At 37.5% G+C, this 23761-nt stretch overlaps 1 protein-coding gene across 3 annotated transcripts; it reads right to left on the bottom strand.

Moving 5' to 3' along the window:
• Window positions 1–654: 654 nt before the first annotated feature.
• Window positions 655–21502, bottom strand: LOC114169335 (serine/threonine-protein kinase SMG1-like). Of its 3 annotated transcripts, XM_028054451.1 has the most exons (17): window positions 21256–21502; window positions 16207–21154; window positions 15926–16114; window positions 15410–15524; window positions 14197–15247; window positions 13011–13458; window positions 12592–12645; window positions 9622–12472; window positions 9418–9531; window positions 4479–4609; window positions 3795–3887; window positions 3393–3662; window positions 2519–3170; window positions 1708–1783; window positions 1441–1630; window positions 1011–1286; window positions 655–943 (listed from the first exon to the last, which is right to left on the bottom strand). In XM_028054451.1, exons 1-15 carry the CDS (start codon window positions 21465–21467, stop codon window positions 1531–1533), a joined length of 11304 nt encoding a protein of 3767 aa, XP_027910252.1. In that variant the 5' UTR covers window positions 21468–21502; the 3' UTR covers window positions 655–943; window positions 1011–1286; window positions 1441–1530. The 3 variants fall into 3 exon arrangements, with proteins under 3 accessions (XP_027910252.1, XP_027910250.1, XP_027910249.1); XM_028054449.1 differs by having other exon boundaries at window positions 655–1286; window positions 1368–1630; XM_028054448.1 differs by having other exon boundaries at window positions 655–1286.
• Window positions 21503–23761: the final 2259 nt, after the last annotated feature.

The raw sequence follows: 23761 nt of genomic DNA, 5'->3' as shown, positions 1-23761 counted from the left end.
TAATTTCTTCTTGGTCTTACTCTTTTACTAACACTCTCATTAGCACAAGTCACGTGACTTTCTTTTCTTTTATCATTATCCTCAGGATTTGATTTTCCAAATAAACCCAAGAGAATCGTGGGGTCAACTTCTCACTTATGTTTATTAGTTTTCGTTTTCACCTACCATATTTTTCTTCGGTATACCATACTAACTGGACATAAGCATATATTCATTTTTATTTATATAATTTTCTTTTTAAGTTTTATATGCTTGAAATTAATTGGATGTTCCCAATATGATCTTCGCACTACACACGTTGAAAACAATGATAAGGCCATTTTTTTTTCATACTTAATAATGAAGTTAATCTACACGAAAAAACAAATGTCCGTCTGTAACTTTCTTTCTAAACTAAATAATTCAAAATTTACGTCTCATTTCATTGCTTAAATATTAATCTGACATCAAAGTTTGACATTCCAAATTCCTTCATCCAACATCCAAAATCTAAAATGTAAGAGAGGTGTAGGGAAGAGGATGGCAAGAGCAATGTTAATATTTTTTTTTTAAAATGGTACTTTTAATTTTTAATATTTTTTAAATTATAATATTATATTTTTGTAATATTATCTAATATATTACATTATTATTTTGTCAATATCGATTCTATCGTATCATTAAAACTTTAATCTATCTTATTTTCAGAACATTGGTTTATTCAACTGGCAACGTTATTCCAATATCTTCGAAGAAAAAAAAAACTGGAATATTGGGATGCAGATGAAGGCAACTTTAGGTACATGGGAGTGGATAAAAAAGATGGAAAAAGAATAAAAGAACGAAAAGATGACAAAAGGAATTGAAAGTTACAAATTTGGTCACAAGCTCCAATCTTCTCCATGTAAAAACCACATAAGCTGGTCTTTGTTGCTGTGCGGTAGCCAATGAGAAACCAAACACGCTGCAATTACATGAGAGATCAGCAATGCGCAATTGATTACTTGACCTATCAACAGATAAATGCTTACACAGATACGTGTAATTCATCCTGGACGTGGGTTTAGCAATAGTATGATGCTCCAGCTAGAAACAAAACATTTTTTTCAGCCTTTCAAGAGCCGAGGATCCAAAACATGCTCCTCAATGAGTATGGCAATGCAAGTTGCAGGAGCTAAAAGCTACACTACACTGGTAATCGTTTTTCATCTCCCACGAGACCAGCTGTGAGCCCGGGACTTCACTGTGGGATGGTAGATGAAAGCCCACAAGTAAGGTCAAAAATAGTAACTCTGCCCCGACAAAACCTGAAATCAAAAGGAAGGCAGAAGATAGATCAGTAATTGTGATCAGCAAAATACTTCAACAAATGGCCAGATTAATGGGACCTGCAAAAACTTTGTTCTGGTGGCTTCCTGCGTCACCAGGAAAAAATAGCTGGCCTAAGGACCTATTCCTCACCATGGTCAACGCAACGAAGCTTGAGCCAAATTCTTGCGTAATATTGGGAATGGGACTTAAGATGCTCCAGTCTGAGGAACTTCTTGAACCTCAGATCCATGGTGTCCAACCTTCGTACATGTTGCATAGATTATCTACACTAGTGGCTTGCTTTAGTAGATAATCTACTTGCTCTGCAATATCAATTTCTCTGAAATCCAAAGAAGGCCCAACATTAATAGAACAATTCAGTAGAAGATTTTGTGATTGCGAAAATACCCTACCGACCTGCTTTCAGAGATATCTCGACCATCAATTTTCATCTCAACCCGCCTCAATACTGACAAGGCATAAGCATTTTTACCTAGCATAAAATGCAAAAAGCCACAAATGAAAAAGGGCATGTCAATTCCTTTTACATTCAATCACATAGGAAATTATGATGTCTGAACGACATAGTTATAATGAGGTACTAGTAGGCGTAAAAGATTATTTGGTGGTTTTTTTAGTACTGTTTCCCTTTTTTAAAAAAAAAAATACAGTTCATGAATATCATTGGATATCAAAATGCAATCTCCATAACTTGGTCTAGATATTGAAATAACCACAATTGTAAACTGAGATACCCAAACCTTGGTCCATAGTCAAATTAAAACTTTTTAGATTATTTTAACTGTGATCAAGGCAAGATCTGGACCCTAAGTCAGTCTCTTCTAAAACGAGCAAGGAAATGAAAGGAAAAACAGATCATAAAACAACACTTTCTTCTTACTTTTTTACATTTAAAAGAAGAAAAAACTCATCAAATTAAAGAAAAAGAAACTGTCTAATTTGCCCCACAGAATAATTGTGTAATCATTATACTGAAGGCAACCAGGGTCCACTTATATCCATTAGGACAGTGCGTTTTCTTTTTTATTAGAAATGGGTAACATTAATTTTTTAAGATTCATATTCTTTCATGTTTTTATTTATGGAACACCACTAGAGAGGGTTAAAAATCTTAATGAAAAACTGGTTATTTATTTTACTGATATGGGATTAATAAATTAAATAAGCAGTGCTACAAAAAAATAATACATAAAGATTTTGTGCATACCCCTTCCAACACGAGTATTGGCATTTACATTCGGAGCATCACGGTGTTCTGTAGCATTTTTAACTTCTTTTGCAGAAAGGGGCTCATTTGCTGAATCAAATTTGTCTATGTTCTCATTTGCTGGATTTTGGGAGTTAGCAGGCATGGCAGCAGTTTTATCACCTAGTAAAACTATTGCTTCAGAATGTTCAGTGGCCTCATTGGTTGACTTCACAGAACCAGAACCATTAAGATCAGTTTCTACAGGAGAAGATTGTGACAGCCCAAAGGGTGAGATTTCTTCCAATTCAGTTTGAGAGAATAGAGCAGTATGCATAAGACCTGTAGGGTTTCTACGACTAGACCCCTGTGAAAGCTGGTCTTTATTTCCTGCAGAATCATTCAAGCTATCAGGAAGACTAACTTCGGCTGCTGTCATGTCAGATTCAGAGCTAGTACAGCAGATGCTATCTGGGGGTGATATCCATCCCTTGTCTTCCAAACTAAGTCGAGAAAAGCCAACGAAATCATCAGTTTCACCATCTTCAGACCTAGAGAGACCCTCCCCTTCTTTACCATCAAATTCAACAGCCTCACCACCCCCACCATCTGATCTTGACAAAGTAGTATCCACTGATTTTACTTCCTGACTTTCTCCTATTCCTTCAAGCGCCTGAAAACAGAGAATATGGATCTTTCAAACTATAAAAAGAAAAATCCTTGGCCAGTCAAGATTTGACCGAAGCAGTGGCTGTTTATATACAGACGTATAAACACACACACATATATAGTAGATCAAGGACAAAGTTCCGCCCTATGATATATATATATATATATATATATATATATAGAGAGAGAGAGAGAGAGAGAGAATAGCTTGAAACTGTCAGATTACTTTGTGCAGGTTGCCAGCATGGACATTAGCAGTTCTTGCTAGCCTTGTCAACAATGAATAAAGTCCCTTTACAGCTAACATCAGAGAGGGTACCAAGGGCTTAAAGGTCTGACAAGCCTCCCTGATTCTTAAACAATATGATTGATATATAGCCTGTCCATGGATGTGTGATATTTCCTTCTTGGTCTCACTTTCCCTATCTATTGCATCAGCCATAGCAGCTACATCCTTAGACAGCACCGATTCAAGTGGAAAAAGGATGGCATTTGCCTAAAAAAACAAAACCAACAAAGTACAAAACTGACGTTAGGGAAGCTTAATATCAGGAAATATAAAATTGACAGCTAAGGCAAAGCCTAAAGGTCAATATATTTTACAAACTGAGAGACAAGAGGTAAAAACCTTTGAAAGGCCTTCCATAAGAGAAAGGTGGACACCAGCTGCCTCTTTCCCCAGATTGTAAACATCATGTATATCTTCAGTTATTGCTAAAACCTACAAAGCGAAGAAATATTTAGTTTCAAAAAAACAAAATACGAAGAGGACATAATGGTAATTAATGGTACCGATAGTAAATTATTTGTAATAATTGTGACTGTAATCATATATTTATAATAAGAAGCAGTAGATCTGGTGACGAGGAAGAGGAACAGAACCCTTATTCAAATGCATACTAATCCTTTTTATTGAATTGGGATATTTTGGGAGGGGGAGGGGTCAGTAATTTACCATTACCTTAAAAAGTAGGTCTAACAATTTCAGGATTGCTCAGAATGATCCATGGAGCCAGAATATTTTGAAAGAATTTCATCAAATTACATTTACGTTAATTTTATTTCATCTGTGAACAACTTGGGTCATGCTAAGATTTAAAGACCAGGTGCAAAGCATAATTTCATTAACCTAAAATCCTTTTGCCTACTTATAAACTAGCAGTTCTAAAATTATCTCTGTATAGAAACATGTGTACAATGCACGGATTGACATCAATACAAATATCAAATTCTTTAAATAAACTATCTGAAAGAATTAGTTAAACATTATACTTCACATTAACATACAACAACGATGAAATTTGGATACTACCTCTTCAAGCATTGAACCACTTTCTGAAGTTAGAGCAGTTTGGATCCTTGAAATCCGAGCAAAAGCAGACAGTGCAACACTAGCCTCATATGCACAATCCCTCATAGAAAGAACCGTGTTTTGTAAATCACCTATGAAAAAGGCAAAGAACGCAATTCAACATGTTAGATATTGTTTGATATTATTAAGATATTGTTAGATATTGATAACCACAATATCAAACAATATCTTCTATTTAATCTTTTTATTTTCAGTTACTCTTTTTACTTGTACCTCTCTCTATTATAAATAGATTACCCTATGTGTGGTTTATACAAAAGGGAGATTAATCTCAATCCATATTTTCTTTATTCTCAACATGGTATCCAGAGCTTAAGGTATCTTTTCTTTTTGTCGTTGCCTCTGCCTCTGTCGCCGCCGGACCACCGCCGGACCTTTGCCGGACTTTTGCCGGACCTTTGCCGGACTTTTGCCGGATCTTCGCCGGACCTCTGTTGCTGGAGTGCCAATTCTGACCGGCAACCTTGAAGCCGTGCCTCCTCCATGACGTCTTCCACTGCCTCTTCCCATTCTGAAAACTCTTCTTGATCATCTTGCCCCGAAAGCATCTACTCTCACTCCTGCTGAGAACGACTGTTGGGAAACCATTGATGCTCCATTATGTGTGGTTCTTAAGGGTACTCTTGATCCTTCATTAAAGCAACTTTTTCGTTCCTACGAAACGTGTGCTCAAATCTGGGAGCATGCCAAGTTATTATACACCAATGATACTCAACGTCTCTATGGTGTCTGTTCTAAATTTGCAACGCTTATTTCCTCTAAACATCAAGACTCTATGACTGATTATATGGGCAAAATTCATGCTCTATTTCATGAATTCAATGAATTATTGCCTCCTTCCCCCGACCCTGCCACGGAGATCGAACAACGCTCAAAGTTCTTCATGCTCGGAGCATTACACGAACTTGCTGATAAATATTCACATATTCGTGATCAAATTTTGGGTTCCCCGGTTGTCCCCACCTTAACTTCAACATGCTTTACTCTTTTGCGTGTACCAGAACAACCTAACACTGATACACCTGCTTCTGTTGATGATTCTTCTGCATTGGTATCTCATCGTGATGACCGGACTCGCCCTCGCAAACCGGGAAAAGGGCGTCCTAAGTGTGACCACTGTGGCAAGCTCGGTCACAAGATTGACAAGTGTTATGCATTACATGAGTGTGAACATTGTGGCAAGTCAGGTCACAAGATTGACCGGTGTTATGCATTGCATGGACGTCCTCCTCGCTCTGCTGCAGCTGTTCAGACCAACCTTTCCCCACCTTCCTCTACTGGGGATCCTCCTTCTGTTTCACCTGATACACCTGCTATGTTCAACAAATTTCTCAAATGGTATAAGGATCATGAGTCTTCTAGTTCCACTGCATCTATCGCTCACACAGGTACATCTTTTGTTGGTCTGACTCGATCTTCTTCTCTTGGTCCTTGGGTGTTTGATTCAGGAGCCACTGATCATATTACTGGTAACAAATCTTTGTTCTCTTCTTTATCCTCTCCTAATCATTTACCTTCTGTTACACTGGCTGATGGTTCTAGAGTCTCCTCTCATGGTGTTGGCACTGTTAAACTTTTTCCTTCTTTAACCATTGATAATGTTCTTTATGTCCCTGGGTCTCCTTTTAACCTGTTGTCCATTAGTCGTCTAACTTGTTCTCTTGATTGTGTTGTTTCTTTTACCCACAATTCTGTGTGTTTACAGGACCGGAGTTCGAAACAGGTGATTGGCACAGGATGTGAGTCTCATGGTCTTTATCATCTCCGTCCTTCTACACAAGTTGGTGCAGTTATGGAGTCTCCCTCTCTTCTTCATGCTCAGTTAGGTCATCCAAGCCTTGCTAAGTTACAGCAGCTTGTCCCTGCCTTGTCCAAATTATCTCATTTGGTGTGTGAGTCATGCCAATTAGGCAAACATAGTCGTACTTCCTTTCCTCGTAGTGTCACACGTGGTGCTTCATCCCCTTTTGCATTGGTTCACTCTGACATTTGGGGTCCTAGCCGTGTTAAGTCTACTTTAGGTTTTCAATATTTTGTTACTTTCATTGATGATTATTCTAGATGTACTTGGTTATTTTTAATGAAACATCGTTCGGAATTATTTCATATCTTTCAATCTTTTTTTCATGAAATTAAAACTCAGTTCGGTGTTTCTATTCGAGTTTTGCGCAGTGATAATGGCCGTGAATATCTTTCTCATTCTTTTAAACAATTTATGGCTTCTCACGGTATTCTGCATCAAACTTCTTGTGCTTATACCCCTCAACAAAATGGTGTAGCTGAACGTAAAAATAGACATCTTATTGAAACCACTCGCACTCTTTTAATTCATGGAGCGGTTCCTGAACATTTTTGGGGTGATGCTATTCTTACTGCATGTTATCTTATTAATCGCATGCCTTCTTCGGTTTTAAAGAATAACATCCCTCATTCCATTTTATTTCCTCATGACCCTCTTCATCCCTTACCTCTAAGAGTTTTCGGGTCTACATGTTTTGTTCATAATTTCAGTCCTGGTCTTGACAAGCTTTCTCCTAGATCACATAAGTGTGTTTTCTTAGGGTTTACAAGATCACAAAAAGGATACAAATGTTTTTCTCCTTTTCTTAATCGTTATTTTGTGTCTGCAAATGTCACCTTTGATGAGTTCTCCCTTTATTTTAAGAGTCAAACTTCACCTCTACCTCCATCTAGTTCTGACACCTCTTCTCATACCTTTAATGTTCCTCTTGTTTGTGACCCTCTTACTATGTCTTCGTCACCATCGGTTCCTGCTCCACAGTCCGCTTCTCCACCACCTCTTCAGGTTTATAGTCGCCGAAACCGATCACAACTACCACCATGTGACTCCACTCAAGTGCCAACTGCTCTGTCTCCTCCAGCTCTGACACCTGAGTCTGACCTTCCCATTGCCCTCCGAAAAGGTATGCGTTCTACCCGTAATCCCTCTCCCCATTATATTGCTTTGAGTTATCATCGCTTGTCATTACCTTTTTATACATGTCTTTCCTCTCTTTCTTCTGTGACCATTCCAAAAATTGTTCGTGAAGCTTTAGCCCATCCTGGTTGGCGTCAGGCCATGACAGATGAACTAAATGCTCTTCATAACAGTGGAACTTGGGATCTGGTCCCGTTACCGTCTGGAAAATCTGTTGTTGGTTGCAGGTGGGTGTTTGCTATCAAAGTTGGACCTGATGGTACTATTGATCGCCTCAAAGCTCGTCTTGTGGCCAAAGGTTATACTCAAATTTTTGGTTTGGATTATGGCGATACTTTTTCCCCCGTGGCAAAGATGGCTTCTGTTCGTTTATTTATCGCCATGGCTGCTCTTCAACAATGGTCTCTTTATCAACTGGATGTTAAAAATGCTTTCCTCAATGGTGATTTGCAAGAAGAAATCTATATGGAGCAACCTCCAGGGTTTGTTGCTCAGGGGGAGTCTTCTGGGATGGTATGTCGTCTTCGCAAATCACTATATGGCCTAAAACAATCTCCTAGGGCCTGGTTTGGAAAGTTTAGCAATGTTGTTCAACAATTTGGTATGACTCGGTGTGAAACAGATCATTCTGTTTTTTATCAACACTCGAGTGCTGGATGTGTTTACTTGATAGTATATGTTGATGACATCGTTCTTACAGGGAGTACAACCATGGCATCTCTCAGTTGAAACAACATATCTGTCACCATTTTCAGACAAAAGATCTTGACAAACTCAAATATTTCTTGGGTATTGAGGTGGCACAGTCCAATGATGGTATTGTTATATCTCAAAGAAAGTATGTCATGGATATTCTGGAGGAAACTGGGTTGGTGAGTTCAAAGTCTGTTGATACACCCATGGATCCCAATACTAAACTTCTACCAAATCAGGGGGAGCCTATATCTGATCCTGAGCAGTATAGAAGATTAGTTGGAAAATTAAATTATCTTACCGTTACTCGTCCTGACATTTCTTTTGCAGTCAGTGTGGTAAGCCAATTTCTTAATTCCCCATGTGAAGATCATTGGAATGCAGTCATTCGTATCTTGAAGTATATTAAAAGATCTCATGGAAAAGGATTGTTATATGGTTCTAATAACCATTCAAGAGTTGTTTGCTATTCAGATGCTGATTGGGCAGGATCTCCTTCTGATAGAAGATCTACATCTGGGTATTGTGTCTCCATTGGTGGTAACTTGATCTCATGGAAAAGTAAGAAACAGAGTGTTGTAGCAAGATCCAGTGCAGAAGCAGAATATAGAGCTATGGCCTCAGCTGCCTGTGAACTTGTTTGGCTCAAGCAATTGCTTCAAGAGTTACAATTTGGAGATGTTACTCAAATGACACTTGTGTGTGACAATCAAGCTGCTCTTCATATTAGCTCTAATCCTGTCTTTCATGAGAGGACCAAACACATTGAGATTGATTGTCATTTCATTCGAGAAAAGGTTTTGTCTGGAGACATCAAGACTGAATTTGTTAACTCAAGTGATCAGTTAGCAGATATTTTTACTAAGTCTTTACGGGGGCCTAGAATTGATTATATTTGTAACAAGCTTGGCACATACGATTTGTATGCTCCAGCTTGAGGGGGAGTTAGATATTGTTTGATATTATTAAGATATTGTTAGATATTGATAACCACAATATCAAACAATATCTTCTATTTAATCTTTTTATTTTCAGTTACTCTTTTTACTTGTACCTCTCTCTATTATAAATAGATTACCCTATGTGTGGTTTATACAAAAGGGAGATTAATCTCAATCCCTATTTTCTTTATCCTCAACACAACACATGCAACCACGACGTTCATATATCAACAGAGAAAGAAAACATGCATATGCATGTGTGAAATTTAATGTGTACATGAACAGAAACAGAGATGGCAAGCTCTACCTGAAGCTGACTTAGCTTTTACAGAGGCAATGCAGAGTTCATTGGTAGCAGTATATAATCCATTGGAAGCAGCTTCAACAGTGCATTGTGCAAGCTTCCACTCTTGTTCAGTACCTATCACAAGAAAAGGAGAGTACGTGTTCCCTTTATGCAGACGTTCAACTAATGGGGAAGTTCAACGACATAAGAAAATAGCAAACTCACGTGAATAAGAATGGAAAGTAACATCTAATCTTGTTAGTGCTTTCAAGTACACCTGCTGCCATGTCTTGGCATCAACGCTACTCCTAAAGGGATAAGGTTGGTCTGGTATAAGCAAATACCCATCTCTTGATGCTTCAAATTCTAACACTGACACACACAACTTCACAATGTCTGATGCCTTTTCTCTCGATTCCCATAAAATCTGCCTCCGATTCTTAATATGTTCATGGAACTCAGGAGGAATTCCTGAATTTGTTGTTGAAGTATTTCCAGAATTACTGGAATTTCCACAAGCCCAAGCCATTGCTCTCTCAAGCTGTCCTTCAGCCATAAGAGAATTTCGTTCACAAGACTGAAGACAATCCATTGATGTTGTGATTTTTGACACAGCAGATTGGACATTGTCCAGTAATTCAGATCGGTTGAGATTTAAAATGATTGTATACAAGCTGTCATCAGTATCTAGATACTTCTCAAATCTGATTCTTCTGTTATATGATGGGTTCAAACTAACATCATGCATCCATTCCATCTGAACTACCTCAAGGGCAGTTTTCCGAAGAGCTTCTTTCAACTCATTCACTTGTTTTTTCATGACAGAAGCAGCTGATTTTGCTGCTCTAGCAGTTTCATGTGCATTACAATATTCTTCGAGCATAAGTAAAACTTTTTTCACTGCCCCATCCTTTTTCCCCTGATCTAAAGCAAGTTCCTTTGATGACTCTGTAAGTTGCTTCAAGTACTCATTTTCTTTATCTAAACAAGCCAGTAAACTAGGAGCAACTCTTTCTTTTAAATAGTGACCAATGTGTTTCTGAAGTTGGATTTCAAGCTTTTTCTTCATAAAATTGAGTGATTGGTCAAAGCCTAGATTTTGCTCAACTGATGAAGCTACATCATGAATGCATGCATCAAGAAAAGAATCTATGACTCCTATTTTCCAAATAAAGAAGGAATGATTATTTAATAGACGTCCAACTTTCCAGACATATTCAGATAAAGAATTCCCAGAGTTTATCAAATCTGTCAAAGTATGAAATTTACTCGTGGGCATGGCAACTGAACCATCAGTCGTAGACAGCAAAATATCAATGGATTCCAATTCCAAGAAAGGCTTAACAAGTGAAGCCAGTAGTGCTTTGCTTCTCAAAATGTGTAGCTCCCTTTCTTCTTCCACACCAACAAGAGATTGAAATTGACAATTCACAGAAACCAAGGCATTTTTAATGTCTGTTTCTCTCTTGGTAAGAGAAGAAGTCCTTACATCCCTTTGATTCCAAGTTTGATGAAGTTGGTCCAGTTTTGCTCTACAAGCTTCCTCTTGGGATGCAAGTTCCTCTGCCTCTTCCCAAGAAAGATGATCTCTGCCCTTAACTGCAGCTTCTTCAAGGGCCAGCTGCTGCTCAGTAATAAGACCAACCTTAACAAAATAATTCTGTTCAAGTTCATTAAGTGATACTCTCTCCATTTCAACTTCCACAAGCTGCTCCAGTGCAGTTTCTATAGATCCCCGAACTTGTGAGATCAATCCAAATGCATCCATAACTTCTGAATTTAATGAAACAGCAGCTCGTATTACATCTGGCAGAACAACTTCTGTCATTTGACTAACCAGTCCCTTACAGGAAATTAAAATATTTTTGAAAATCGAAACCCAATTACTTTCAGAAGAAATCTTCAAACGAACTTGGTTAATATCAATAGAAGGGATGTCCTTTCCAATAAATTGGCATAGATCATGAACAAATTCTGTCACAAGATTACATTTTTCTACTTGTTCTTCAAACTCAGAAAAAATAGTTCCAGAATCATTCTGCAACATATTGTATTGATTTCTCCCTCCGGATGTATCATTATAAATATTTAATATTTTATGCTTAACCTCGTTATAAAGTGAACTCACGGCAATATTCAAAATTGAAAATGCTTTCTCCCTCTCCTCTTCTAGCTCACCTAAAGGTCTAGCATTGTTCATCCCACTGTCATATTTAGATTGAACAGAAGATATTCCAACTTCCTTCCTTAAAAGACCAATGGACTGCATGAATTTCATAAAAGTATATAAAAGACGATCCTTAGTTTTTGATTCTGATTCAGAGCCAATAGAACTCTCTATTTCAGCACACTCTTTTTGTAATTTTTCTATTTCAACTGCATATTTCTCCACTCTGAAACAGAGATCATCATGACTGCATTTGATAGAATCACTGTTATCTACATGAAACTTTGCAATAAGTTCAGAAGCCTGTCTTCTGGCAAGAGAGAGCATATCTGATGACAGGGCATTGATAGATAGTTGTAGAACTTGTGCCCAGTTATGCACTGCACTGGTTGAAAGGTAATTTAACGGTAGAATTCTTTGCAGGGCCAAGGAGTATGCTTGCAAAGAAGCTGTGGCAGAAGTTAGTCCATCACCCAACTCAGCTATGAATTGAGAAACTTCCCTATCTATATCCTGACATTGTGCCTGTGTTGGCTCAGGAACAACAGTTAGTGGAACACCTGCTACAATGACAGCAGATGTAAGAGATATGACCGCTCCCATGTTATTCAGCTTAAAAGAAGTATTTATTTCTGGGATTAAGTTACACCGTAAAGCATCAAGAATCCTTCCATGCTGCTCAGCCCAAGTCATTGCCTCCTGAGCTTTCTCAGCAACCATAGCCTTTGCTTGAGCAAATTCCCGAGCCTGAATTTCAAAAGAAGCTCGAATTTTCTCTGAATTACTGGTTGCTTCAGCAACAATTGACTTTGCAGATGTCTCATGCAATATAAGGCTTGACCTCTCCTGGTCAGCTCGACAGTACAGACTAGAGGCAAGCTCATATTTGTTTAGAACGTCACCAAACCTCTGGAACATACTTCTCAAAGTTAATTCAAATTAAAAAAATTATGAATTGAGAGAAAAAATAAACAAAGCCACAATTTAAATGTAGCCAAAAAATTTCATGGAATTGATTTCATCAATACCTCAAGTGCTGATTCAACAGCTGGCAGGCTAGTCAATAATTGATCATGGTGTTCCTATTCACAGATTTAAGGGGGAAAAAGAATCATTTATTAGTGAAGTTGAATAGATCTCAAGTAAATATATATATAAACACGTAGGTATACTGTTAGACAAATTTCACACGCTGGATTTTGTAATTGAAGGTTACAAATTAAAGAATTTAAATAAAAATCAAGAGTGCAAGTCGATTTCAAATACATCACAAAAATTCTAAAATGTATCATGTAATATCCATAAATTACACAATTGCTTGAAGCACAAAAGTATTTATGTGCTTGCACACTTGTTTTAACGCATCTGAACCAAATATCAACCACAACAAGGTTAGAACACTGCTTATCTAATTATGTCAGACACAAATATTTGCTTGTGTACATACCTGTAAGGGAACCCGAATTTCCTGTACTCGAGACGCAAATAGACTCAAGCTGACAGCCAACTCCATACCTTTTCTCTCTTCACCGCCAATTGCAGCTTCATCATGAAAATCACCCCGTGTCCATTCCACAAGTGGATCCCAAACAAACACTTCCAATAACATCAAAAGCACATCTTTGTTCTTCCTTAAAACACCAATAACTGTCTCGCAGTTTGATCTGAAACTACCCTCTATTCCAGTTAGCCCTAAAGCTGCTTCAATTATTTGGGTCAAACGGAAAGGAACAATCTCTGGAACTTTTAGTCTTTGTCCCTTGTCAAAACACACATTATAATCAATGTGTACGATATCCCCACTACAAAAATCTATAAGAATGTTGTCTAAATGCCTGTCTCCCAGTCCCAAAACATGACCAACCATACTCATTGCAGCAACACTTCCTGTATACCTACAATTGATGAGGACAATTATAATAATAGTAAAGCTAACTGCAGTATCAAATCTATCATAAAGTTTTGCCTCAGAAAAAAGTTCATCATTTGCCAAGCACAAGCTTGGAAGGAGGTACATTCAAATAGAATAGTCAACAGACAGAATTCCGTATTTGACAACTAATGATAACAAGGTCATGCCAAACTTCTTAACTCTATTAGAAAATAAATGAGCAAAAGCCTAGGATATGTTAGTATATAATAAAAGAACTAAAGCCTTCAAAACATTGATTGAACTACACTTATTGTTTTAAGGCTTTGTTTGGTAGAGAGAGTAGAGAAATAGGTTGAACAGAAATAAGTTGGTAGAGTGGAAATAAAGGAGAAATGAAGTAGAAATTAAAGGTGTTTGATTGAAGAGAAATAATACAGATGAGATGAGGAGAAAAATAGAGAGATGAGTATGAGCACATAAGAAATACTATGGTGGGTCGCACCATTTTTTAAAGTTGATTTCCTCTCCCATCAAACATACAACATTAATTTCATTCCCTACTATATTCTCAACCAAACAAGGTGTAAATGGAGAACCAAGTTCATGATTAATGTCACATATATCCCTGTAGATATGATAGTAAAAAAACAAATTCCCAAAAGCCAAATCCATATTCAGGGAACACCTTTAACCATTGAGTTTAACTATAAATGGCATAACCACAAAATGCGCCAGAGGTTCAGAAGTTCCTTTAATGTACCTCTTCAATTTTGAGCTGAAAGCTTTATATCCTTCACTAGCACACCACAGCTCCTGGTAAAGAAGATGCCTAGGCACCTCCTTCATGAGATCAAGAAGAACTTTACATTTGACTTCATGAGGCCAGTCCCTTCGGGAAATCACCCTCTTTATGCCTTTCTCTTTAAGTGCAGGTATGATCTTCCCGTAAAACATATCACTGGGACGTGGAACAGGTGGAGGAGCTGAGGATTTTGTATTTGCAGAGCCCAATGCCAAAAATTGTGCTAGCTGGACACGGGTTTGCCAAGATTTAAATACACTGTAAATACTTACGACATTGCCCGCCCACTGGATTAGGCCAGCCCGACCACTGATTGGAGTCACAGAATAATAGCGGATGGTAAGCGAATTGCTACATGCAGAAGATGAAGAATGCAGAAAACCATTTATAGCCTGCAATAATTGCATGATTCTAGCATCAAGGCGCAAATCTTCTCGTCCTTTGAGAAGATATGTGTACTTCTGACCATCTGAACCAAGTATACCTAGTTTCTTAGGCTTTGTCTTTGTTGATAAGATGGTAACTTGCTCATGAAATGAAGCAATTGTGACAACCCCTTGGTGATCAGTTGCTTTGTCAGAGTCAGGTACTTGCATTTGTTTCTCAAGACCTGGCATTGGAACATCTGAAGATGATAACAAAGCCAAATGTGGAGCCACTTCTCCCAAGGAAACTGAAGACTTCCTCTGATATGAGGCCAAGGATGCAGCAATACTATCAAAAGGTCGCCACACATCACCTATAGCTGCAGAAGATACTGGAGGGATTTTAAAGGATAGTATGGCTGATTTTAGTTGGTCTTTATACTCTTCCTGGAACCAAGCTTCATGAGGAGTCTCAGGTTTTCGAGACGTTGAAGCTAATCGACGCTCCAAAGCCACAACTATTGGAGCCATCATTGCAGAATATCGAGCAGAATTTATCTTACTCTTCTCATTCTGACTAAGTGTTACATTTTCTGCAATTCTTGCTGCCTCTTCTTTCAGTAAGTTTATCCGTCTCATCACATCTGCAAAAAAATATGGTTAGCCCTATTTCTCTTCACCTAATTATGCAATAAATACTCATGTACCTTCCTCAAACACCAAAAAAGAAGTCATCAATTATCCAATGCAATTCAATGAAATGGATCTCATGATCAACAAAATATTGGAAAAATTCAGTAAGCAACCTGTATGAAGATCCTGAAGAGTACTCAGCCATAACTCCTCCCAGAGAACAGTAACATTTCCGAGTTCATTTATCATAAGCTGAACATCCTGAACCAGTCGGGGGTAAAGTTCTCTCTGCATGGAACAAGTAAATTTTAATTATCCTATTTGCTAGTCCAAACAAGCAAGTTAACAAAAGGTCAGTATTAAAGCAGTAACAACGATAGAAGTGTTGGTCAAATCCATGAGCACATCACATCATGTCTAAATAAATATGCCAGGTCAAACTAATGAGTAGCCAACAAGATGCTTATTATGCCTGAAACTAGATTAGTTTTTATTTTTCCACCCAAATATATTACAGACACTAGAAATGAAACTACTAAATCCCTGAAAAAGATTAATTGACCAGTGACCACACTTCACTGTCTTTAAATGCAGACGTGACCATTGTCAGGTTGTGAGAATTTTGATGCCAAATTTTGAAGTAAAAAGAATACATAAGCTACAAATGCAAACAGAAATTTTCATATTACCAGACAGCCCAGCACATGATGAAGCTCTTCGGAAGGTTTCTCTTCATAAGCATTAACATCAACTAGTGTTGGGTACACTATAGAATATGGAGATTGTTTCGCCAGCATTGTTAGTAAACCCTCCAACTGCTTTCGAATCACTTGTTCAGGATGCGAACTTATACGTGCAAACAGTTGAGGTGTAACCTCCTATAAAGACAATTCCAGTAGCATTTCAGTTAACTATACTCCTCATAAAACAGAAAGAAGTTAAAGTAAAAACTTGAGAACGAGCATGCAACCTGCCATGGCAACAAAGGAACAACCAGAAGAGCAGATTCAAGGGTATCTTTCAATTCCACACCATAATTGAGAAGTATATGCAATATATACAATGTAGCCTTCAGGGTGTAGCTGCCAGCTTTTTGCTTCAAAGTCTCATATTCAGAACCAGGCACTTGACTATGGCAAATACGTGAAGATGAATAAGAAAGATATTGTATGTAACCATGAGCAGCATGTCCAAACAAGGACACTCTCCTCCTCCTCAAAGACCACCAAATATCAACAAAATTATCCAATGCAGAACTAATGTCAGATTCTCCAAGCTCAAAATTTGTGCTTAACAAACAAATCCTCAATTGAGAAGATACCATGTCTGAAAGACATTCACCACCAGAGTTTTCTGCACCTGATGCCCCTGCAGCGGTTTCTATAACATTCACTATATTCCAAACCAATTTCTGCAGAGGACTCTCACTAATTGAGAGCTCTGCAGAATCAAGCCAAGAGCCTCGTTCTTCTTGTTCATCTGTGAAACCTTTCATATCTATATTGTCCTGAAAAAGACACAAAACCAATGACTTAATTCTTTGCACCTCATCCTTAGTCAACTTGAATCTGTCAGGTAGAATTTCTGGAACAAGTATGGAAGAAAACGAGCATGAATGAAGGATAGTTTCACTCTGAACATGGAGTGAGTCTCTTGCTTGCTTAAAGCACCAAGAAGCATAAGAAATCCACGACTTGCCCATGGTGGGGCAAATACGAGAAGACAATTTTGTTGTTGTACCAACAATTTCCTCAATAATAGAACCCAAATTTGATTTACAACTTAAGTTTTCTTTGCTGCCATCTTTGCCATGTGGAGATGATTCAGCCAAATCAAAATCTGCTGCCATCTGGAGAACAACACCCTCTGGACTCCAGTCTGAATAATCTCGTCTCAACCAATCTGAGAGTTTCAAGCATGCTTTGGCCTTCAGAATCCTCTCTTCAACATCAGATATTATAGATGGTTTTGAAGAAAACATGCAAGGATGCAAAAATGACCAGAGGTTTGTGAAAGCGTCTTCAAACTTGTTTTCAGCATACTGTAGTAAAATGCTCTCATACTGCAAGTTTAAGACCAGAAGATTTCGATGCCTCTCCTCCGGGCAAGCAAATACATGATCTTTTATGTAGTTGTTCAGGCGATTTGCCAACAAAAGATTATTTTGCTTGCGCGCTAAATTATGTAAATTAATGCAGAATTTTAGAGTAACTGGAGAACTTGGGGAAATGGTTTTATAAACCCTTAGAACTTTCAGCCATAGATTACAATCTTGACGAATTTTACTAATGGAAGATGGCAGTGATTCAAGAGAATTTAGTATTGATGGTAGTTGTTTGGTCTTCTCATGATTTGTTTTAAGCTTGCAATTCTCTTCTACAAGGAAAATGCAGTGCAATTGAATTGCGAGAGGTGTTGCTTCAGCTAAGCCATCAAGTGGCAGAACAGAAAGTGGTTCCTCCAACATTGACCTAGCTTTCTGCAAATCATACAGTACCTTATCACTTTTTTCCTCCTTCAGGAAGAGCAAAGATTGCAAGAGCATCTGCTCACTCCGTTGCAAGGCTATTTTTGGATCAAGGGTAAGCTCACTATTGCTTTTAGGTGTCAAATCAAGGCTTGACCATGCAGCCTGATAATCACCCTCATCAAAACGTGCTAATGCATGGATTGCATTAACTTCATTTCCAGCCATTGTTAGAGCACCAGAATAACTTCGACCAGTATGTTTAGCACGAAGCTGTTGTAATTCTAACAGCCAGGTTTCAAGAGATCTCCAATCAGATACAGCCGTATAACTCTCAATTATGCGTGCTATGACAAACTGTATACCATCAGAACCAAGGGAGCTGAGTGACTCTTCTGTCTGTAGCAAGTGCGTAAAGTGAGCTGCAGCGTTTTCATACTCACCTCTTGCCTGATATATAAGCCCACTTATCCAAGAAAGTGGTCCAACAGTTCCACCCTCACTGAAGGACTGATTTTCGTCCCCAAGTAAGGAGAAGGTAATGGAAACCCATTTTTGAAGGCCAATCAAAGACTCTGGATCAGAACTCTTGCAAAGAGCTAGTGAAACATCTCTTAAAACTTTCAAGACATCTCCTCTATACCTTCCTCTGATATTGTGGAGGTTATCAGTTACCTGGGTCCTAGATTTGTCCTTCAAAGTTGACACAGAAAGATTCTTGAGCTCCTGCAAACGCAGTGTACAATACTGAATAACAGCATCGTTACAATGTACAGCCAATCCAGCATTCATCATTGGCTCACAAATACGAGAAAACCAATCCTCACATACTTTTTTGTTTGCTCGAAAAAATAAAGTACTCTGACGAGTCGCAGGTGGTAAAATGACAGACCCCTCATATGCATTATATACATTTTTCTTAAGAGCCTCAACAAAATCCAACAATAATCTCATTGGTAGCAAGTGAGCACCAGAAGACCCTATCATACTTAAGTTCCCATCGCTTTGCTCATTATCAAGTTGCAAAAGGTGTGCAATGTCCAAAAGCATACGTTCTAGAGCAGCAAATGTTTGGGTAGGGCCACCAAGGTTAGTCCGCAGTCTTGTAGCTATACAGTACCGAGCTGCTTCTTGTACTGCCCACCAGGCACCAGCCAAATTATTGACAGAACAGATTTTTTCAAGTATGTCTTCATCCACTCGTACATCCAACCATGGAGAATTAGCACCAAAAACTCCTGTTTCTTCAGGCAGACTTAAAACAGCATCCTTTGAACTCTGGCAACTATGAATAAGGCGCTGGATCCAAGAAGAAAGAGGTACCTTCCATCTTTGTGAAATGTAACTTAAGATCGACACAAGATGTTGGGAGTGCAGTTGCAGTGGCAACTGCTTCAGGGCAAATAATTGTTTCCAGTGCATCTTAGAACTGTTTCCTAACACAGGGTCAACAGGCCTAAATCTTCCATAATCATACAGACCACATGTGTATATAGTAGTAGGCAAAATATGGGCAAGAAGTCTTACATATGCATCCCGTATTTCTAAAGTTGGATCCCCAAGTTTCTCCAGTATGACTTCGGCTAAGGGATAAAAACACACAGGATGCAAAAGTTTTGCCTGCATAAACATCTCCAAAGTTATGGCAACATGTGACCTCACTTCCTGTTCCCTCTCAAATGTACCACCTAAAAGTGAAAAAACTAAGTTCATGATTACACCAGCATATTCACATGCTTCGTAGGAAAAACCACTAATGCTTGAGACCTTATTAACAGCCATTACACTCTCGCAGAACTTTTGTCCCCAATCAAGAACAACTAATTTAATTGCCAGAGGAGAAGAAACATGAAAGGCTTTTACAACGAACTTGCTGTACTTCTCCAAATGCTCAGTAATCACAGCCAAACGCTCATTACTGAATTGATCATCTCTGTCCTCCTTTTCAGTTGGAAACTCAACAAAAGTCTTCTCACAATTCTGTTCTCTCACAGAACACTTAATTAAGAAGTCAACTGAATTTATCCGCTCCAATGTCTTAACAACAGTGATCTGCAACTCCATGAAATCCTGGATTGGTAATTCAAAAGGATTCATCTGTTTTGTTATAAACGACTCTAACTTTTCTAACCTCCTGAGATACAACGAAGCAATATCCTTTTGTCCAATCAAACTGCTGTCCCCAGCCATGCAAACACACGCTAATAGTACTTTCAAATCAAACTTGATTAAGGCCAATAACTCAGCTTTTGAAAATGTTTTAGTATCTACAATACAATTAAATTCATAGGAATGACCATCGTTGTTTCCTATTAAACTCTTCAAGAGCTCCAGTTCCTCAATCAACGAGGTGACTGCTTCATCAACGACTTCTGTATTCGCATGCTGAAGCAAAAAAACGTAAGTAGCTGCAGAACTCCCAGTCACCAAATGATTTGGATGCAACCGCAGTTGAGAGACCGATGCATCAAACTTCAATAACTTCTTCACGGACAACGGAAGGAGCCCAAGCTTTTGCAACGACAACAACTGAAGATTAGTCTTCAAAACCCCATGAACTTGGAAAGAGCTAATCTTCTTCAACCCTGGCCGCTGCACTGTCACTCCAAACTCCAAGCTCTGAAACAAAATATCAACAGCAAGAGGATAAAAACTTGAAAACCGCTCCTGCAAAATCTCAGCCAAAAGAGTCAAACACTTCCACGAATCCTCAATCCAGTCAGACCACCCAAATTTCTGCCCAATCATAGACAAACACCGCAGCAATCTTGGCAGCAGGGCGCTAAGCGGCTCGCATATCTGTTCAAGCAGGTTCATCTCCAGTAATCCCGAGGCAGTGGACTGCAGAATAGTTGAAAAACAAGAAAGCAGAGCAAGAAGCCGCCGAAACTGCTGCGGCGTGCCTGGAGTTCCATCATGAAGCAAAACCTCCATGTCCCCCAAGAACTTAGTGAGCAATCTCAAGGACATGGGAAGACTACCAACCCAATGCTTCTGAAACTGCAAGAAGCTATCCAAAATAACACGCCTATCCGATTGAGCTAAATCCGGCATCAAAGCCCAACCGAGAAGCAAGTCAACAATGTCAGGGAAATGAGGCTGAAAGCACCTCATAAACTTCAACGATATCAAAGTAATAACACCAATAAGTCTGTGTAACAGAGCCAGAGAGGTTCTCTCATCCTCAAGCAACACCTGACAGGCCTTCAGAATAGGCAAAGCATACCTGTCCGTTCCACCAACGTTGAGGAACTCGCGGAGGCCTTCCAGCGCCAGTTCTTTGGTGCCATCGACTGCGACGGCGGTGCTCAGAGACGGCAACGCCCAGCCGATGAAGCGGTCGACGAGCATGAGGAGGTTTTGTCTTCCGTTGGAAGCGACAGGGATTGAAGCGGCCACGGCGCAGAGCGCACCGTAGGCTGTGACCGCGGCCTGCCGCACCTCGTAGCATCTGCAGGAGAATCGAAGTTAGTTGAAAACGGATGAGTAGTGTGAGTGAAGTGAGTTTTGAAATTAGGTCAAAAACGGAGTGAGGTGAAATGAGTTAGTTACTTGTCGGAGAGGAGTTGGGAGAAGGCCTGGGCGAGGAAAGTGGCGGAGTGAGAGAGGAGGAGGGAGTTGTGAGGGTGGAGGATGGCGCGGTGGAGGGAGTGGATCGCAGCGAGGCGAGGGGAGGGGTCGTCGTCGGAATCGTCCTTGGGGAGGGCCGCGGAGACGAGTGCAGCGAGGTGTTGGTGTTGCTGGTGTTGGTGAATTCCTTGCATCACTGCGTTTCATTGCTTTCTGCTTCCCATGTCCACCAAGTAACCATACTAATACCTTTCTGTCTTCCATCTCCTCTTCCCAAATTTGTTTTTCTTTAAATTAATAAGCCATGGGAAATATTTGGAAAAAATAAATTAAACAAGTTTAATATTTTATACAACATTTAGAATTTTAAATTAGTCTATCACTGAGTTGCAAATTTTGCGATTAATTCTTCGAAATTGGTTTATTACAGTTTGATATAAGAACATGTTTATGATAATAATATTTTTAAAATCATTTATTCTTATAAATAAAAAGAAATGAGATGGCACTTACTGAAATGAAATATGTACTCATAGAAAGCACATTCATTCAACATCCTGGTGACCAACATTTTAAACACGAGGGCAATAAAATCTAATTCTATTTTAACTATTTACTTTCAAAAAAATATAAATTGTAATTTATTGTCATAAAATATTAAAATATTCTTCATAAAACTATTGTTTATTTATTATTTCAAAATTAAAAATACGAAATTCATCTTAAGTTTCCAAGTGAGTTCGTTGGTAAAAGAGTTCTTGCACTTTTAGATTTTATCCTCATGTTTGGATTGAGAAAGAGGTTGGAGAGAAAAAATAAAGAAAATTGACATTTTATATTAGTTTTCTTATGGTATGGATTTATATTTATAGAGAAAAAATAAATTTCAATTTCAATTTTCAATGTTTACTTAATTTAATAAGAAAATTTATGACTTCTTTCTCTCTCTATATATATATACTTTTTTATTTTTTTTAATTATCATTTTAAAAACTAATTATCAATTTTTATATTTTAGTAACTAATTTTTAAAATTTAAATAATTAATTAATATAAATGTTTTTTTTTATTATTACACAATATTACTTATAATATTTTGGCTTAATTATGCAAATTTGTGATAAATTTAGAATTCAATTATGTCCTTACTAAATTTTTATGGTTGTTAACTACCAAATAAATTAAAATTTTTTAAATTGAATTCTCAAATTTAATTTTGGCTTAAATACCTTTTTAGTCCTCATTTTTGTTGCGGATGGTCCTCATGTTGACAAAATGTTTAAAATGGTCTTCATTTTCGCAATTCATGTTTTATTTGGTCTTCTTCTGTAACGCCGTTTAAATCATTAACGGAGCATAGGACAGGTGGCAAGTTTGTATTAGAATGTGTTACATGTACTGTACATATGGCTAATTAACCTTAATTTTTTTAATTTAGGAGAAATTTTGCAATTAGGAAAATTTATTCATCTTCGTCTTTCTGGAAGACTTTTAGGATGAGGACCATTTTAAACATTCGGTAAGAATGAGGACCATTTTAAACATTCTGTCAAAATGAGAACAACCCGCAACAAACACTACGAAAATGAAGACTAAAAGATAATTAAGCCTTTAATTTTTCTTCTGATGTGGTTGTTACGAGTTGATAGGGTTATTATTTTTTCATGGTAAGTTATCACGGTATGTAATTTGATTATTTTGTTATTTTATAAATTATAATTTTATAATTTTATAATTGTATTATTAGATCGTCATATTGTTATATATGTTATATTGTTATTGTTATCGTCATAATGTTATATCACCACATCGTTATATTGTCATAATGTCATATCATTATATAGTCATATTATTTATGTTGCCTTATCATTATATCATGTTGTTATGTTGTCATATTGTTATACCATCATATTGTGGTATCATTATATTGTCATATCGCTATATTATCATATCGTTACATCGTCGTATTGTTATATCGTCATATCATTATACCGTCATATCATTATATTATCACATTGTTATATCGTAATATTGTTATATTGTATATCGTTATATCATCATGTGGTTATATTATCGTATTGTTATATATATATATATATATATATATATATATATATATATATATATATATATATATATATATATCATCATGTGGTTATATTATCATATCGTCATAGTCATATTTTTATATGGTCAAATTGTTATATTGTCATATTGTTATATCGTAATATTATTATATCGTCATATCAACGTATCATCTTATTGTCATATTTATAAAATTATTAAAGTATACAATTTTAAAATTATAAAATTATAAAATTATAAATTATAAATTATAAATTTTTAATTATAATATTTAAAATAATAAAATTATATGTGATAATTCAGCTGATACGACGAAATAATAACTATGACTACTTTAGCAAAATATAAAGATTTATTAAAGATTAAAAGTTTCAAAATTTACGGGACACTTCCAACATAATTA

This window comes from Vigna unguiculata, chromosome 11 (genome assembly GCF_004118075.2).
Source record: "Vigna unguiculata cultivar IT97K-499-35 chromosome 11, ASM411807v1, whole genome shotgun sequence".
NCBI lineage: Eukaryota > Viridiplantae > Streptophyta > Magnoliopsida > Fabales > Fabaceae > Vigna > Vigna unguiculata.
The sequence above is the reverse complement of the archived record's forward strand: the minus strand, read 5'-3'. Positions and strand labels throughout refer to the sequence as shown.

Excerpts from the sequence above, each read along its gene's own strand:
- LOC114169335 (XM_028054449.1), bottom strand. The coding sequence starts at position 21,467 with ATGCAAGGAATTCACCAACACCAGCAACACCAACACCTCGCTGCACTC. Across the intron at positions 21,155-21,255 it reads TCCCAACTCCTCTCCGACAA|ATGCTACGAGGTGCGGCAGG; the intron begins GTAACTAACTCA and ends ATTCTCCTGCAG. Across the intron at positions 1,784-2,518 it reads CAATACTCGTGTTGGAAGGG|GTAAAAATGCTTATGCCTTG; the intron begins GTATGCACAAAA and ends ATTTTATGCTAG.